Source organism: Phalacrocorax aristotelis, chromosome 4 (genome assembly GCF_949628215.1).
Source record: "Phalacrocorax aristotelis chromosome 4, bGulAri2.1, whole genome shotgun sequence".
NCBI lineage: Eukaryota > Metazoa > Chordata > Aves > Suliformes > Phalacrocoracidae > Phalacrocorax > Phalacrocorax aristotelis.
The window spans coordinates 47,397,505-47,414,790 of NC_134279.1; the positions used below are offsets into that span (position 1 = coordinate 47,397,505).

The window sequence follows — 17,286 nt, forward strand, 5'->3', positions numbered from 1 at the left end:
AATAATTTTATTTAATATAAAGACATTCTGCTGGAGAGAACCCTCTTCTCTGATAGAATTGAATGCCTTTGAGCTGTGGTTTAGAGCAGTTGGCTCTGAAATCTATTTTGTCATGCAGTTTGTCAGAACAAAATTCTGCCAAATCTAGGTTCAAAGTAAATGGGATCTCATGCACTTCATGGCTGCATACCGAATGACCCTGTTGTGTTGGCAGGTGTCTGCAGTAGACCAAGAAGGGAATTTGTTGCTGCTTTATAAGAATAGCATGCAATAATTCTGCAGACTCTGCTGTGGTCAGAGGTGCAGTAGAGCTACATGTTCCGATGTTGGGCAAGGAGTTGGCATGTAGTGAAGTGCTGTCAGAGGCCTGTTGTTGGCAAACATCTCTCTTAGAAATAGATAGTGTGATAAAAGTAACATGTATAGCTGTGGAAGAATTGAGTGGCAGACCACTGACGCTTCTAAATCTTCTGCTCTCCAGAAATCTCTGTAGAAATTACAGCTTCCAGGAAGAGGTGATAGCAAGATGGCTGAGCTAGAAGAATGGGCTCAGCTAGAAGAATGGGAACAGAAAGCAAGGGATAGAAAGCCAGGGAGAATAAGGTGCTACTTTAGAATACTGGGAGAGGCAAGGGAGGAGAGGAGAGATACCAAATAGTGGTAGGGGAAAAAAGGGCAAAATTTTGGTTATTCTTTAATTGCCATCCTGCAATGCTGACTACTCTATAATAAGGTATGTTTTTTAAAAGTATTGTGTGTTTTTCTGCATATGTAGTTTTACATCAATGTGGATTAATTGAGGAAGAGACTAATTAATGATTTAAAAGTACTTAAATATTTGTCCATTTTTGTCTTTTTTTAAAAAAGTGTTCTCAGGCTCCTCATCAAGCACAAAGTATGACCCTGACATTCTGAAGGCTGAAATCTCCACTACAAGATTAAGGGTGAGAGTGCTTAACTCTTATTCATTTGTATTCTGTGTGCTTATAGAATAACCAAAGCTTTGAACTAGGAGACGTATCTTGCTTCAGTACCAGGGCACTTCCTAATATTCTCATTAAATACCATTCAGGGGTTTTTAGCAAATTTTTAAAGCTGTCTCTCTTACTTTCAGATAACTCATTTTGGGGAAACTTTGACAGATATTCTAATTAGATACGGGTGTAAATAAAACCGATAACTATTTTCAGTTGTATGCATTTGTTTTTAAAAGGAAGAGTAAACTTCTTCGGGTGAAAATAGAAAAGTAGTAGGTCAAGGTGAGCTGCAGCTAGGTGACTGCTTTTACACAATCTTTCTTCTGTGAGAAATGCACCATTAGCTACATGAACTGCCTCACAAATTTCTGTTGGTTTAAAAAACACTTCAATAATGGTGTGAAACTTCACTGTGTTTTGTCAAAATGGAACAGTTTAGATCAAGAGTGAAAGTTTGTGTTCGCATTTTGAAATTGCTGATGAACAAAAATTTGGTCAGCTGTGTTCAGTATGGTCACTAACAGACTCCATATAAAGAACTTTAATTCACAGGTTAGTCTCTAGTGAATTTATCTTGAATACGGGGGAAATGGCATGGAAGACATTTAAAATCTCTATAGGGAGTTCATTTATTTAAGCTGTGGCATATAATGCCCAATGGATAGCCTAGGCTTTCTGTAGTTAGTAATGAAAAAAATTAGATCAAACCATGCAGGTTAAAAAGACATCACCACACAGCATAGTCCTCTTCAGTGAGGGCTGGAATAGAGACTGTCGTGGGAGCAGAAGCAGCGCAAGCGACAGCAGTTACTTGGCTCTTCCATTGCCCCCTCCTGGTTTCTGCACAGAGAAGCACTCATAGAAGCCTGGGAGAGTAACAGCCTCCTTCACCTGGAGTAAGAGCTATGATTAGGAGTCTAAACAATTAATGTTTAAAAGGAACTGTGGAATAGCTCACTACATTTTTAAAACACAGTATAAATCAGGGATGGAATGCACTGTAAAACTGGTGTCCGGATGTTGCCCTACTGACTGCTTCTACACATGTTCGTCCTTACCGATCTCAATTTGTAGTCCTTTATCCTTTAAGGAGAAGGGGAGGTGGTTAGTGAGAGAATTTATTTTAACACCAGACGAGATGGGAGAAAAATATTTTGTAAGTTTAAGTTATGTAGGGAGAATCAACAGCAGCAAGGACTCTGTCAGAAACAAGAATGAAAAAACAAGACGAGAGCTTCTTTTTAAAATGAGTGGAGCAGTAACAGATATTCCCTTTGGCCAGGGGATCGCTAGTATATTTGAGAAATTAACAGTGTTGTTGAAGGACAAAACACATGACCAAATTTAAAGATAGTCACCTACAAGTCAGAGAGGGGAAAATTCAGACATGGTTCTGTGCTCAGTTTTTCCCTAGCTCTAACCACCTCCCAGCTCAAGATGCAGAAGCACTGAATCACCTCTTGGCTGCAGAGCTACAGTTTCCCTGCTCACTGAGGAGAGAGGCAGATGTGTTAATCACAGTAATTCAATTTTTAGAGATGCTTTCTCCCTTCCTTGTTTCTTGGAGTCAAAGAGCCTAACATCCTGCTGGTTCCCAACATCTGGTCATTGTAAGGTCCAAGTTGCATGTGTGCCTAAAATAGGTGACCTGAATCCTGTCTGCAGAGTTTAGAAGGTGCAAGTCCAAGAATATCTATCTGTATCAGCATAAAGTGTGTTGTAGCATGTTGTCATCCAAAGCCACTGGGTATGAAAATCATTGGGTTAAGAAAAAGCGGAGCTCTGTGATGCTAGGACTGGAAAGTGGTTTTCATGGAAGATGGCAAGAGAGGTATGACTATTATCATAGTTTATCTGAATGTTTGAAGATGCTTTGCTAATATGGCACCTTTTCGTATTTTACATTACATGCATGCATGGAATTAATGGGAAACAAAGTAATCAGTAAGCTGCTAGCCAGCTGGTTAGAATTTGTGTTGTTTAGTGAACTGATAGGTCAGATGTACTAAACCTGTTTCCCTCTCACACTGGCTGAGGCTTACTGGTATCATCAGGTTAGTGGTGCTGGAGGGGGAAACTCAGCATTCGAGGAAGTTCTGAATTGGCCTTTGGGCTTTTCCTGGTTAGCTGTGCTTAATACATGCACGTGGAGTTTTTTGCACACATGAACTGGCTATTGTGCAACAGGTTGTGGAGAAAATATGACTGAAATCAGACAGCTGTTAAATGAAATAAGCAGGAGAAGACAGACCTTTCTCACATGATTAAAATTGAAAGATCTGATCCTGCAGTGGACTCTGAGTAAGGCTATTTGGGGTCTTAATTAGTAATCAGTAAGATAATTCAAACAATACAAAGCATATGAAAGCATATGTGATCACAGTGTGTTTTATGCATATGCAGTGAGTAGGGAGTGCACCTCTATACAATAACAAGAGGGTTTTTTTGCAGTAGTTGTTCCATTAGTTCTTGAGTGCTGGGAATAGGAGGAGATTAGTACAGGAGCCTGCTTGAAGATGCAGTTAGGAAGGGGAAGCAAGAAGCCTGTCAGGTGGCTTAAGATGATGTGCAGAAGCAGTAGGAAGGGGGTGAAGGATAAAAAGTGAAGAGCTGTGAAAAAGTGGAATTACATGAAAGTTTTGAAGGAGAAGACAAGGAGCACAAGAATAGTTTAATGCAAGTATGATGCAGTAAACACAGAGTCTGTATTATAATGTAGGCCACATCCTTCTAGGATAATGTGCTTAACTGACATTTCTTGATAATGAAATGATGGTGCATTACAGCAGAGGACACTCAGAAGATGATCTGAGAAAAATGTAAAGGTTTCTGAGAGATCCAATCCTCTAAGTTGAAATCAAGTGTGCCTTCTGCTATTACTATAAATTCACATTTCTGATTAAAAAAAAAATATTTAGCCATTCTGCATTTCTCGGGAAAGTTGAGACTTCTTTCATGTTTTACACATTGCTTTACCTGGAACATAGAGGTAATACCTGTTCATTTTCTACAACCTTGATCAGAACACTTGAGAGCTTATTGCTGGGATTTTCATGCTACTCAGGGAAGAAATAGTTACAGAGTGCTGAATGTGTACTTAGAGACGTTGCCTATTTATTATGCTAACTATTCATTATGGTCAAAGTAAAAACAGTTTTCTGTCAAGTAGAACAACTAGTGATGACAGTTTTCAAAAGTCTGAACCTAACCTCTCATCTAGAGAACAGATTTTGCTTTGGAGAAAATGGAGATTGAAAGCATTTTATTTCTGTCACAGAAAATTCATTAGCCAGGACCGACAAACTTGAATGCCAAAGAATCATTCACAAACCCCTATGAAGAACCCTGCAAATCACTGGTTATTTTAGATCTACAAAGCATTTTAGGTCTCTTGGAAAGCTACAGCAGCTGCTGATGCTTGGTACTTTTAGTCATCTGGCATGTTTGGAATCTTTTTTAAGAAGAATAGCTCCAAGTAGGAAGTCTAAGGGGATTTGGATAAAGAAGTCTTGGAGACATCTTGAAATTAATTTCAGTTAAAGTGGTCAAAATTCTTCATTTTAATATGATCCATTTTTCAAAAGAGTTGACTATCTGAGGACCTATATGAACCCAAGCAAGAATTTCACATTGGTAGGTGAGAGCAGGGGACTTGCAGCAGGTTTTTCCTTCTTTCACCTTACTGATTGGAAGGTTAAAAAGCCTAACAATATCTGAATAGTATGTAGAGTTCAAATGAGCCAGGTATAGATGTATAAATACCAAAATGTGGTACTCCACATTTCAAGGAGGCATTTCTGTCCCTGTGTATGCTGAAGATTAATTTTAACTTGTATTAAAGTACACTTCTGGTGGTCCAGAAGCTTTTAGTATGTTTGGGAAGTATGGCATAAAAAAATTAAATGGAGGATTTTTAAATTTAATCTTGACTCATAAATATTTTGTAGTGTCCTCATATCTCCTAATATCTGAAGTAGCAATATTAAGACTAAAAAGCAATTGAGCATGCAAATTTAGGGAAAGTAGGGAATGTTTTGCCAAAGACATTTCTATTAAATAGATGCATATATTTACGATCCAAATGTGTTTAGTGATTGTTGTCTTTGAATTAAATGAATGTGAATTATATACTTAGGGATCCAGTATCTGTAAAGCTTCATATGAAAGGATAGTTCATGTTGGGGGGAGAGTCTACACTTGGTGTTTTACAGTGCAAATTACTTGAGAGATTCCTGGAATGAAAAAGTGAAAATATAATAAGCCTAAAAATAAACAGGCATGTCCCTGTAGGACAGTTGGAATGCATGCTTAACAAGTGAGAAGTAAATTACTTGTTAAAGTTCTCTCAGGTTTAATAACACAGTGTGGTATCAATACAAATAAGGAATGTGATTTAATCTGCTTTGTGTTCCTTTAATACTAAAGCATGTTGCCCATAGACATCAGGAAGAGAACAGATCCTTTTGTTTTTAATATGTGTCAGTAGAGCAATTTACTTTTTTTGGTCTGATCTGATGTAGAGAATACATTAATTGTTCAAAGCCATGTGTTACGCCATTTAACAAGAGGAATTTTCTAACTCTTGCTTTGATTTAATACACAAGGTTAAGAAGCTGAAGAGGGAGCTCTCTCAGATGAAGCAAGAGCTGCTGTACAAAGAACAGGGCTTTGAAACACTGCAACAGTGAGTAAAAGAAAATAGTTGAAACTGACTTAGTCGCCTGATTTTTTTTGGCATGGAATTGAATCCATCATCTGAATGTAAGAGAATCATGGGGGAAAAATGAGAATCTAATAACTCTTTTTGTTGTAGCTTGGAAGCAGGAAATCTGTAGAGATGGCAAACCTATAGTGCAAGCGTTAACATGAGAAATCTGTTCCCCCTCCTGTGTTTGTTTTTTTTTTTCCCCATGACATAGCTTGTGTTGCAGAGAGGCAGAAACAGGGCAGTGGTTAAGGGTCCCAAGGAAGAATTTAGCTGCTTTGCATATCCTGATATTAAAAAAAAAAAAGTAATTAGGTCTGTCTTTCCTCCTTCCCCACCTCTGAATTTGAGAGAAAGAGAGAAGGGTGCTGTTCTTGGATGTATAAATGGTGCACAACACTTCAGAGTTTGAATTGAGTCACAATTTGAGGATTAGAGACCTGACTTTCTTTGTTCCAGTTGCTGGGATGACTGGTGTCCAAAGGGCTGATGCTGAAACTGGGTGGGCATTCTGGTATTTAACCAGTTGGATTATTAGGGGAGTGAATTTTTTTCAGTCTGAGCACTCCCTGTTGCTCCTGACTTACAAAGTTGCGCCCTAAAATATTAAACATTACTGGAACTGTCACCGCAGAGAACTTGCTGCAGAGGAAGCCTTGCTAACAAGTGTGTTTTCTTGACTAGTATGAACAGAAATTTATTAATGCTAGTTGTTTTCTGTATTGTGGTATGTACTCATACATTAAAGATATATTTACACAGTAAAAAGCTGAGCTCTGTGCTCTTAGTATACTAGTTCCAGTAGCAGAAGCAGTGTTGCAGTGTTAATGTAGTATTGTCTGGATTCATTTACCTTTTTTCTCAGGGCCTCCAGTGCACTGTCAGATAAGTAATAATCTCTATCCTGGAGAGCTTGCAGAATATAAACAGAAAATGGACAAAAGGTGGGAGAAGGGAAGTGCATTTCCATCTTCCAGGTGGGGTTCCAAAATGCAGGGAGGTAATTTGCAAAGGATGACAGAGCATCTGTGTTTGGAGCTGAGAGATTGGAGTTCAGTTGCCAGTTCTAACCAAAACATTTTGTAGGCTATTGCCTGTGTATTTTAATAGATCAGTTCTATACAGTAGGAATTTCTTAAGTGGGAGAAAGATTCTGGTCCAGGAAATAACCAGTCATAATTAAAACATGTCAAAATGGATAAAAAAAAATGTTTTTCTGGTATCAAGATTTTGAAGTCAGTGGGGAACCGAAAACCCTCAGCACCTTAGGAGGGTGTCAGTCAAGTCTCTATCCTCTCTCATTTTGACTAAAACAGATATGTAAGATTTGTTTGTTATTTAAATATATAAAGACTAGTGAGGAGTGAAGGGAGAAAAGGATCATTGATTGAATTTATTTAACCATAAATCAGATTTCATTTGAAGCAAAATTTAGAAGACAGACATATTGATTCTAAAGCTTAAGGTAATAAAAACTCATGCTGCTGTCCCAGGATTAAAGGTTAGCCAATCATGCTGCTTTTATTATATTAATTCAACAATGAAGTATTGTTTTAAAGCAGCTTGCTCACAAGCCATTTTGATAGGAATCCAAAGCATGTTTCAGAAACTGTCAACAGCATTCCACAGAAACACAATGGACATTTGTTTTTAAAATTCAGCCAGCCACTTTCAAACAGTACTGATCCCATTAATTTAAAACAGGAAGATGGAATATCTTATATGTCAGAGATCCTTCTTGTCCATCTTAATTATATAGAGAATAAAGCAGTTGTGATTTGAATGTGGCACATCATATTACTAGGTAGCATGTGGTGTATTACCCAACTGTTCATTCATGATTGCAATTGTTGGCATATCCTGTATCTATTTGACCTTAGTAACCTAATAAGCTATCAAAAATTGAGTGTTGTCAGATAGTAAGTGCATGCCTACCCCTGAAAGAGTTTGAGAAACTTTCAAGCTGAAAGAAATACATCCTTGAATAGGAATCTGAGTGCTGAGTCACACAGGTAATTTTCTTACACAGACGCAGTTCTAGTTTGCACAAAAACTGAAATGTGGAGAAAGGAAAACAGACGTGCTCATGGCTTTAAAGACCACTTTAGAACCTTGATATCTTTGTGCACAAAACTGGAAGTAAAATAGAATACAGTTACAGGTGTTTTGTGTGAGTTTCTGTTCTTGCAGAGGATGCTTGAGATCACTTCTGCTCATTAAAACGTTTGTTCATTCCTCGCTCACGAGGTTAATATCTTCTAGCAAAGATGATGGATGATTATAAAAACAGAAAACCAATTGCATTATAAAAGAATGTATCCTCTACTAGATGCTTGACTTTTGTGAAGATGGCTGTTTTTCATTTTGCGAAGCACAGCTGCAGTCATGTCTATGATGCTATGAAATCAGTTAAATTAGTGGTTGGAGAAGTGTGTTTACGAACTGTACTTCCTGAAGTAAATAAGGAAATACTAAAATGAAATATCTCTTTATCTCTAAGTTTGCAGGCTTTTTTGTTTTGTTATTTTCAATTTACAGTTTTTAAAGTCATTATTAGTCAGGGAATTTAATAAATCGTCTGATGTATGACATATGGTGTTAATTACCCAGAGATTTTGTGAATAAAGAGAGCCTGGTGACTGGCTGAGCAGAACAGCTGTTCTAGACTGTTAATGCCTAGGATTAGGGTGAATGAGAGGGAAGCTGAGACAAGAATAGAGCTGGTTACCTTTCTTCTATGTAAGGCTGATTAGTACCAAGAAGCTTGCCTGTCTGCCCCTGTCACGACGTGGGTCTGGGTAGAGGAATGCTACTAATAAGAAATTCTGCTTCTGTAAGGGCCACAAACAATAAAGAGCATGAAAGGTGTTCCCAAAAGCTGTTTCTATGCTCCAGAGAGTTATGGGGGGGATGGGAAATTTGACAGCGTTGTCAGCAATACTGCTGTACTGCTAGTAGCATGTGTAGGAGTCTTTAGTGCTCTGTGCCCCTTATGTCTTTAAGACTGGATCAACTAGAATTGCTTGTGGAGTCTCTGCCCTTGGTAAGGCCCCAGTAGTTTAGCTGAGGTTTTAAAGCCAGCGGAAGTATTTTTCCATTAAATTTCATGTCAGCAAAACCCATCCACTGGGCGCTGCGTATGTGTTAGCTTGACATTTTTGCCAAGGATTAAGTAGTAGGTATTTTAATGGAGACTTCAATGTCCTTTTTTGTCTTTGCATGTCTGTTACAGGAAATAGTGTCTCTTATCTTCTTCCCTTCTGTTCTCTGACTGTGCTTCTGCCTGAAGCAGAACAGCAGAGATGTTACTATTATTTTCTGTATCTAGTATTAATATTCTCTCTTTCCACAGAATTGACCAAAAAATGTCTGGAGGACAGAGTGGGTATGAACTATGTGAGGCCAAAGCCATCCTGAGTGAACTGAAGTCTATCAGAAAGGCAATAAGTTCAGGGGAGAGAGAGAAACAAGATTTAATGAAGGTATTTTGAATGGTTGACCTCAGTTTTGTGTGCATTTGTTTTAACATGAGTAACTTACCTGATTATAAATACTTTGCATTTTATACTTTTTAAGGGATTCTCAAAATTCTTTGAGCCAAGCTAGTATTAAATCAATTTTCAAATGCAGAAACAGAAGCCTGTGGCTTTCCTAATTCAAAAAGCCACTGTATGTTATTCAGAGAATATAGATTTCTGAACTTGTACGTAACGTATAATGCAGAGGTTATCTCTAAACCACAGTTTAAAATATTAAGTGAACAAAATTAAGAGGTGGACATTTTCTAACTCAGTGAAAATTTTCCAACTCTAAATCGCCCTATTTCCTTTTCTGAAAGCAGATCTCTCTTGTTTTTTTTAATCAGTCAAGTATTTAGTTGGTTGACAAGGATTTTTTTGAAAAAAAACCAAAACAAAACGTACAACCAAAAACCAACCAAAACCAAGAGAGGCAAAACCACAAGTAGTTTTTGTATTGTCACAGGTGTTGGTCACCCTTAGTGTCACTTACCAACTGCTTGATTAAAATTATAGTTTTCTTTGTGAATTTGGAGAATTGGAGTCTTTTATGTAAACATATTTTGGAGATATGCTGGTACAAAGGTACTTTAACACCACCTCCTTCTCTGTTTCCTGGACAGAGTCTTGCAAAGCTGAGAGAGAAATTCAATCTTGACCAGACCATTGGGACATCTGAACCAGACTTGAGTTCCAGCTCTGTAAACTCCCAGATGTGTTTTTCTAGACAAACTCTGGATACAGGGTCTCAGACTGATGTGTCCGGTGAGGTGAGCTTTTTTCCATTTTGTCAGATGTAAAGAGAAATTGAATCAGAATGCTGCGGTTAATGGAATTAGAATCAAATGGTTGTTTACTGTTGCTGATAGGTGTATGATACGTGTTTGAGAGAGAATTACTTAGCGTCAGTTATGATTTTTTTCTTCTTAAATCTTAAATCAGGATTCAGATGAACTTTATACATTTGGCACAAAACTTTTATGACAATTTGATTTAATCAGGTAGTTCCAGTACAGTGAAGATCAGCATAAGCAGACAGTATTTTTTGTATCTGTCTATAGGGTATGTTTCACCTTACAGAATTAATTCAATATGAAGATGTTTTTAATTTACAGAAACAAGACTTCAGAATTTAAATGTGCAATTTCATGTCATGCAGCTGAAAAACTGTTAGTGGAACTACTTGTTCAGTGATTCATTAAAAACTTCACTGTTTCACTGACGGTATATTTATTTACATAGAATGCTGTGGTTAATTTTGGTACCCTTTTTGAAGTTCTGGTAGCTAAGTTTGAGGAAGAGCCTGTACAAGGTTTTCCAGACAAAGAGCTAAGCTTATCTATGTTTTGTAGGAATTTTATTGAAATCTTACTTCAAATGCACTGACTTAGTTCTAAATTCTGAGTTCAGTGGAGTTCAAAGTAGGAGATCAAAATTTTGGGTGCAATCACCGCAGGACTTCTTCGAAAATGCGCTTGCTTTATTCTGATGGAGTATGGCCAATTGGTAGTACAGTAGTTAAAAATAGATGAACTGCATCAGAAGAGAACAGCACTGTTTTGTACATCTGAGTAGATCCCTAACGAGGCATTTAACAGCAAGTGTGTGGCTGCAAGTGTGGGTTTTTTTTCAGTTGTGATTTTTCTAGCCTGTGCATAGGTTTTGTTGATTCATTTAACAGCTTTACACAGAAATAAGGCAAATTTTTTTTTTTTCCTTAACAGGTTGGACCAAGAAGTAGATCAAATTTGGCAGAGAAGGTCAGACTAAGTCTTCAATATGAAGAGGCAAAAAGAAGGTAATAGGGTTGGTTGCTTTGTAAGTTAGAGTGTGGAGCTAGGAGGAGTGTGAGCTCTACAGCACTAACACTGTGCTCGCAGTGACATCTAGTGGACGGCTCTCTGGAGGCACTGTGGGCATTACTGCAAAGTGTTTCTTTTCCTTCAGAATGAAAGCAGACTTTCAGGAGCAGTCGGTGCTTTGAACAGTAGGTTTTACATTTAATGCAAAGTTGGACGTGTTAAGAAAGAAAATGCAGACAGTGACAAATCAACAGTCGTTCCAGGATTAAGGGAATAGAGTGAGCTGGCTTTCCCCTGAAAAGGGTTGCCAGGTTTTTTATGTCCCATTATACCTTCTTTGGGATCATCATTTCAGTTTACTACGCCACTGAAGGCTCTTCAGTTTTAGAGTTGCTTCAGACTAATGTCTGAGTGCAGATTTAGTAGGCTTAATTATTTATTTTTTCCCTGGGACTTTGGATAATTTGAACACTTGTTATCACTGTGGGGCTGGGTTTTCTAAATGAGTTTAACCTGAGGAGAAAAGAAATCAGGAGCTGCTCCACTGATGAATGTGGAATGCCTTTCAAATAAAGTTCTGCACTGGTTGCTCATGAAAGCAGTGCCATTCTGATGAATTGCCATGGCACTGATGAGTGGGCATCAGCAAGCAGAATGTTCAGGGTTAGTGAAATGTCTTCTGGCGCACCAGAAATGCTGCATAATACTGGGGGAGGATCTACTATTAAAAAATGTGTGGGGGATATCTCTCTATTAATTATGTATTAATTGTGCAGTATTATTTGCTAATACTTTGCACAAAATTAGGTGTCAGCTATTCGGAAACCTTACAGTTTTTGTTATGGAGGTGCTCTGTAATTTAAGGGGAGTAAAAAGTTGTCCCACACCCAAAGTTCCTTTTTTCCTGTAAAGACCTAAACAAGGCAATAAAATAAAAACCAGCACTTTTCCTCAGATGAAAACTGCCTAAAATGCCATTTAACCTGAGATTTCAGTATTTCAGTTGGAATACTGTGGCATGGTGAATTAGAAAACTAGGAAAAGGAATTTGCTACTTCTAAGTGCAAAATAAAGACATAGTTAGCTTTTATGTTTTAAAGGCAGGAGGCTGCACAACTAACATTTTTTGCCTAATTTCAAATATATACCCTCCTCATACAAAGCAGTAGCTACCATCCTTGTCAGTAACAACAGTACTCCTTTATATCATCATTACGGATTGTAGAACTTTGTTAAATGCATTGATTATATAATAAAGAGTGCTAACACTATTGTTTTTGTTCAGTATTGAACATGTATTATTCTGGCTCAGAATCTCCATGGACATAATATTAATTGTCAGATGGTGTTTTAGATGCAGATAGGTGGCATTTTTTTCTCAGGTGTAATTGATCCAAAACCAGATCATCCTCTGTTTTGACTATGTCTTGATACCAAGAAGTCCCAGCATTGTTTTTTCTCTCTCCTTCGTAGAAACAAAAAAAACTCCTGGCAGTAAGTCAGTTTACCACTTCTACCATTTAAAAAAAAACAAACCAAAACACTATTAATGTTCAGAGTGTGGAGTACTGCAGCACAAGATGTTACTTTCTCACAAATTAGTCGGCCAAGAACGTGGATTGAAATTTTAGTAGCTCATGTACTTACCTTTGCATAACTACCTCTTTGTTCTATATGACATTAGTATGTTTCAGGGTTAAATTATTTCCTTTTAAATTGTATCATTATTCAGTTTTGTCAAACTGCCCAGTAATGAATAATCTTTTCAGCTTTAAATAAGATGACCGTATGCCTTGAAGACACCGTTAGTCTTTAAAGTGTTTGCACATACTACTGGTTTTATCAGTGACTACAGGGTGAACTTAATAAAGTGTATATATCTTGGAATAATGAAGATATATCCCAGTTTGCACATAAAGTTCGGTACCTAATTACACCCCCTAATTATTATGGCCATTGTAATCATCACTATAATTTAATAAGTATTGATGATCTTTTCTGAAATATTAAAGTGCAGATTCTTAGTTGTTTTTGTGTTAAAACAACTAAGAGAAAGAGAGGATCTTGTAAGTGAACTTCTCTACTTGAAAATTATCAGATAGTTTTGTCTGTTGCATATTTTATGTTGCTTAGCCAGCAGAATGTCTTGAGGAGGTGGAATGCTGATGTTAACTATGCTAAATTCAGTTGCAATTGTTATTCAAAAGGCTCTGATATAGCCTGCTGACAATCCTATCCTGATGTAGTGAAGATCTGGCTAATACTCCTTGTTGACCTGTTGAGCAAGGACTTCCTCAAAAGCATGAGACCAGTTCAGTTTTCATATCCTTCTAGTCCTTTGTCTGTCTAATGAGGCAGCTGAAAAGAGTGTCAGTTACGGTAGCAGAGTGTTGTCTGTAGCAGGGAGAGCACAAGAACTGTTTGGAGACCACCATCCCATCCCATAAGCCATCAAACAGCTGTCAGTAGCAGCTACTTTCAGAACAAGGTTAGCTAGAACCAGTGACCTGGATATGAAAGTATTAACATTTCATTATCCATCTGAAATTATTTGGTTGTTTTCCCTCTGAATATTGCTCTTCTAAAGGACTGTTGAATATAAATTATATCAATAACAGCTGCAAAATATGTTTAAAAGCTTCATTTAATTTCACTACTGATAGTATTTCTTTTCATTTTTCATTGTTTTTCCTGTGAAAATACCCTGAGTCAAACCTGTTCTTGCAGGGATTTAGTGGAAGTATGTGTTGCTTTCATTTTTTTAAGCTTTTGTTTTTTTCATTGAGGTGCAGATGAGAAGGAAGCATTATCTATGGAAAAAGAAAGGGAGGGAAGTTCCCCTTAAGCTTCTTAGAACAGCAGCAATGGGGTAGTTAGATTCAGCAATAACTATTCTTAGCTTTGACTATAAACAAATGCCTTAATGTACTTGTAAAATTTATATACCAGAGATACAAAATAAGCATGATATTACTAGTTTTGTTAATCGCAGAAAACAAACTGGACACAAGAAAAACATTTTCCCAGAAATCTGTCAGAATTACAGAAAGATTATACATACCAAATTATCTGTGTGTATTTATGAAGTGTGGCATGGGTCATTACCTTAGGTAGAGCCCAGTAACACTAAAGTTGCACAGACTTCTATCAGTTGTTGAGCTGATTTAGGTGTGTTTTAACTATGGCAATTAATAAAAGTAACTGATCAGTTCCTCTTGCCCTAGATTGTATGGGAACATCTTTAAATTTTGACTTCTCCTTTCTCTGCCTTTTTCCTAGCCTACCTGAACGAGATGCAGAAGACTAGGAGCTGTTATGTAGTTCAGAACGTCTGTATCTTTAGCTATGCAGCTGGTTCAGGTGTGGCTAAAGCTGGAAGTGACTGAAAGTTATCATCTTACTAGATATGTAGTACCTATAAGAGAAATTTTTAAGCTTTCCCAGTGGACAATGAGTCTTTATTGCAAAGCTATGCTGCTGAGCCTATAGACAGAATGGTTATGGAGACTGAACACTAGAAATAACCTGTCTTGATCAGGACTGAGCTGTACTACAATAAAAATGTAGGGAAGTTTCTGCTTCCATTATATGTGTGTATCTGCACAACAGGTATAGGTAACCAAGCCTTGGGTGTCTTAACTCTGATTTGACATCTGCAATGGGAACAGCAGTTGCACAAACTCAAACTTTTGAGTTAATAATCTCCTTTCTCTGTAGATGGCTGCTGTCCTATTACCTTTTATTTAGCCCCATAAAAGAGCAATGCTTTTGCCTTTTAAGATTCACATACACGCATGCTGCTGAAGTGAGCACCATGCTATGGTGCCACATTCTTTCACCACGGTCGTTGCTGTTTCTGAGGAGCAGACAGCTTCCAACAGCTTAGGAGAAACGTATCATACTCCGAGATGAGTGTACCACTACTATGTTACCAGACAGCTCACTTTCAATACAGCTTTTATTAATGTTGTGATTTTTACTTCAACTTGGCATTTCAACAGGAGCAACTCATTTTTAATGCACATGCACATTGCTGTTGGCCTGGATAAGTGGCTTGCTTTTCTGGCATAGTCTGCATTCTTCTGAAGGAAAACTAATTAAAAGTATGGCTTTGAGTAGAAAATGTTATATCCTGATACCTTTCGAAATATTGTATCATTTGTCTCTTTCCTGGGATTTGTGTGCTATGCTGGACTCAGACAAATCTGCTATGTTTTATTTTAGTATGGCTAATTTGAAGATCGAACTTTCCAAGCTAGATAGTGAAGCCTGGCCTGGGGCACTGGATGTGGAAAAGGAAAAACTGATGTTAATCAATGAAAAAGAAGAGCTTTTGAAGGAACTGCAGTTTATTACACCACGCAAACGTACTCAAGATGAGCTAGAGCAGCTAGAAGCAGAAAGGAAAAGGCTTGAAGAAGAGCTGCTGTCTGTAAAAAGCACACCCAGTCAAGCACTTGCTGAAAGGTAAGGGGTTGTCTGTTGCTAATATTAAATGCTGCTTTCTGCAATCTAACCTTTGTACTCATTACAGACCCTGAACTATGCCTTGATGGGCTGTTTTCTTTCAGTAACTGTTCTGTGGAGATCTTAATTAAATTTATTATTAGCCCACTGGGCAGAAACACAAAGTCTTCTGTATTGTGAGAGAATACGAACACCCTGTATGTGCTCTGCAATATCAGTTACTCTGCGTTTGTTACCAGCATGAAAATGCCTGCAACAGATGTTAAATAACTGAGGAGCGTCAACATACCAGCGGGAGGGCAATACATCATTCACTCATTTCTGATAATAGCTGTAAACTATTTGAACTCAGGTTACAAAGATTAGCTTGATTGTTGCAACATCTGAAGCCTTTCGTTGTAAGTTTTATTCTGTACAAAAATGCAACTGAAGGGGGTGGGGGGTGGGGAAGTTCAGAAGAGAAGTACAATTGTTGCAAGTTTCCTAACTTGCTGCTGCCTAACTGATATCTGAACCAAGACCCATAATAAATTGTTTTAGCCAGATTCAGAGTTTGAGGAAATCAAACATGACTGTCACAAATGGACTTTTCATCAGCTGTAAGTGGAAATAAATTTATGGCACCTCTAGCACACATAAAATGCAATAAACACAAAATGTCATTGTAGGTATCAGTGTAGTATGCCTTATTGAATTAATACATTGTAAGCCTTCCCTGCTTGCCTCTGCTAGGAAACACCTGCTGCTGCTCCAGTTTCACTGAATGGCAAAATTCCTGTTAGTGGCATTAGAAGTTGGGTCCTAAATTATTGCTGAGTAGTGAGGAATTTTTTTGTTTACAAAGTACAGATGTGTGTATTAGGAATGATTTTTAAACATATTTGTACACTTTATAATAGTTTAAACTGCATTGCATTGATAATCCAAGCGTGGCTTAGAAGAAGGTTTATGTCCTACTGGAACTATATTTTTACAGGAGAAATTACCTGTCTGTGTTAGTAGTACCTAAATTACCATGGAGCTGTTGCTTTCTGACTTCCATTAGTAAGTGAAGAATAAGGGGTCAATAATAAAATCACATTCACAAATAAATACTTTGAATAGAATACTTTGATAATATGCTGTTGTAAGTAATAGATAAATCTTGACTCAGGTTGTAAATTGGTAGCTGGTTTTAGTCTTGTGTTTTGGATTTGTGTGTTTAGTGCCAAAGAAAATTCTGCACCTGACCATTTTCCCATACATGTCAGATGCCAAACTTGGAGTACCAAGGGCAAGTCAAATTGTCAAGAAGAAATGAAATGGCAGATATTTTTTTGCATGTACAGTGACACAACTAATCATTACAGCTTAAAATTTTTTTTCCTCTGTTTTTCTTTTTGGTTTTCATTCCTGAAAATGTGGAATTTTTTCCTGAGGTTACTGTAAAATTTCATGTCATACACTGCTGGTTGAGGTAGTTATTCATGGTGGCTTCTGGTTTAGGTTTTTTGCCACTCCAGTGAATTTCTACGTGCAACTCTCTATGATATTAAAACCGTCCCCCTTGATGACTTAAGAGCACATCAGTTCTTTCACATTAAGCTATTTTGGGGATTATTTCTGTTGCGCCCACTATAAACATAAAGAAAACCTTCATTTTGTAGAAGGATTCAGGTGGTGAAACTTCTCCTGAAATGTTAATTTGAGAAAAGGATATGCTTAATTTTATCTCATCAACCATCAGCATTTTAATTCTTGGAGATGAGGAATATTCTCCTCTCCATTATCAGTGGAGGAGCCACACCGTCTTCAAAGTGCTGCACTGTTGTTGCATT

The 17,286-nt window shown here is 37.5% G+C and overlaps 1 protein-coding gene across 2 annotated transcripts in view; it reads left to right on the plus strand.

The window, feature by feature from the left end:
* The window catches only part of WWC2 (WW and C2 domain containing 2), a 104,275-nt gene that overhangs the window by 50,726 nt on the left and 36,263 nt on the right, over window positions 1–17,286 (plus strand). For both annotated transcript variants that reach the window (XM_075091178.1, XM_075091177.1), the window contains exons 4-9: window positions 868–944; window positions 5,582–5,661; window positions 9,035–9,164; window positions 9,824–9,970; window positions 10,925–10,998; window positions 15,227–15,469. In XM_075091178.1, coding sequence (XP_074947279.1) covers window positions 868–944; window positions 5,582–5,661; window positions 9,035–9,164; window positions 9,824–9,970; window positions 10,925–10,998; window positions 15,227–15,469 — 751 coding nt within the window. The remainder of the gene's footprint in view (window positions 1–867; window positions 945–5,581; window positions 5,662–9,034; window positions 9,165–9,823; window positions 9,971–10,924; window positions 10,999–15,226; window positions 15,470–17,286) is intronic.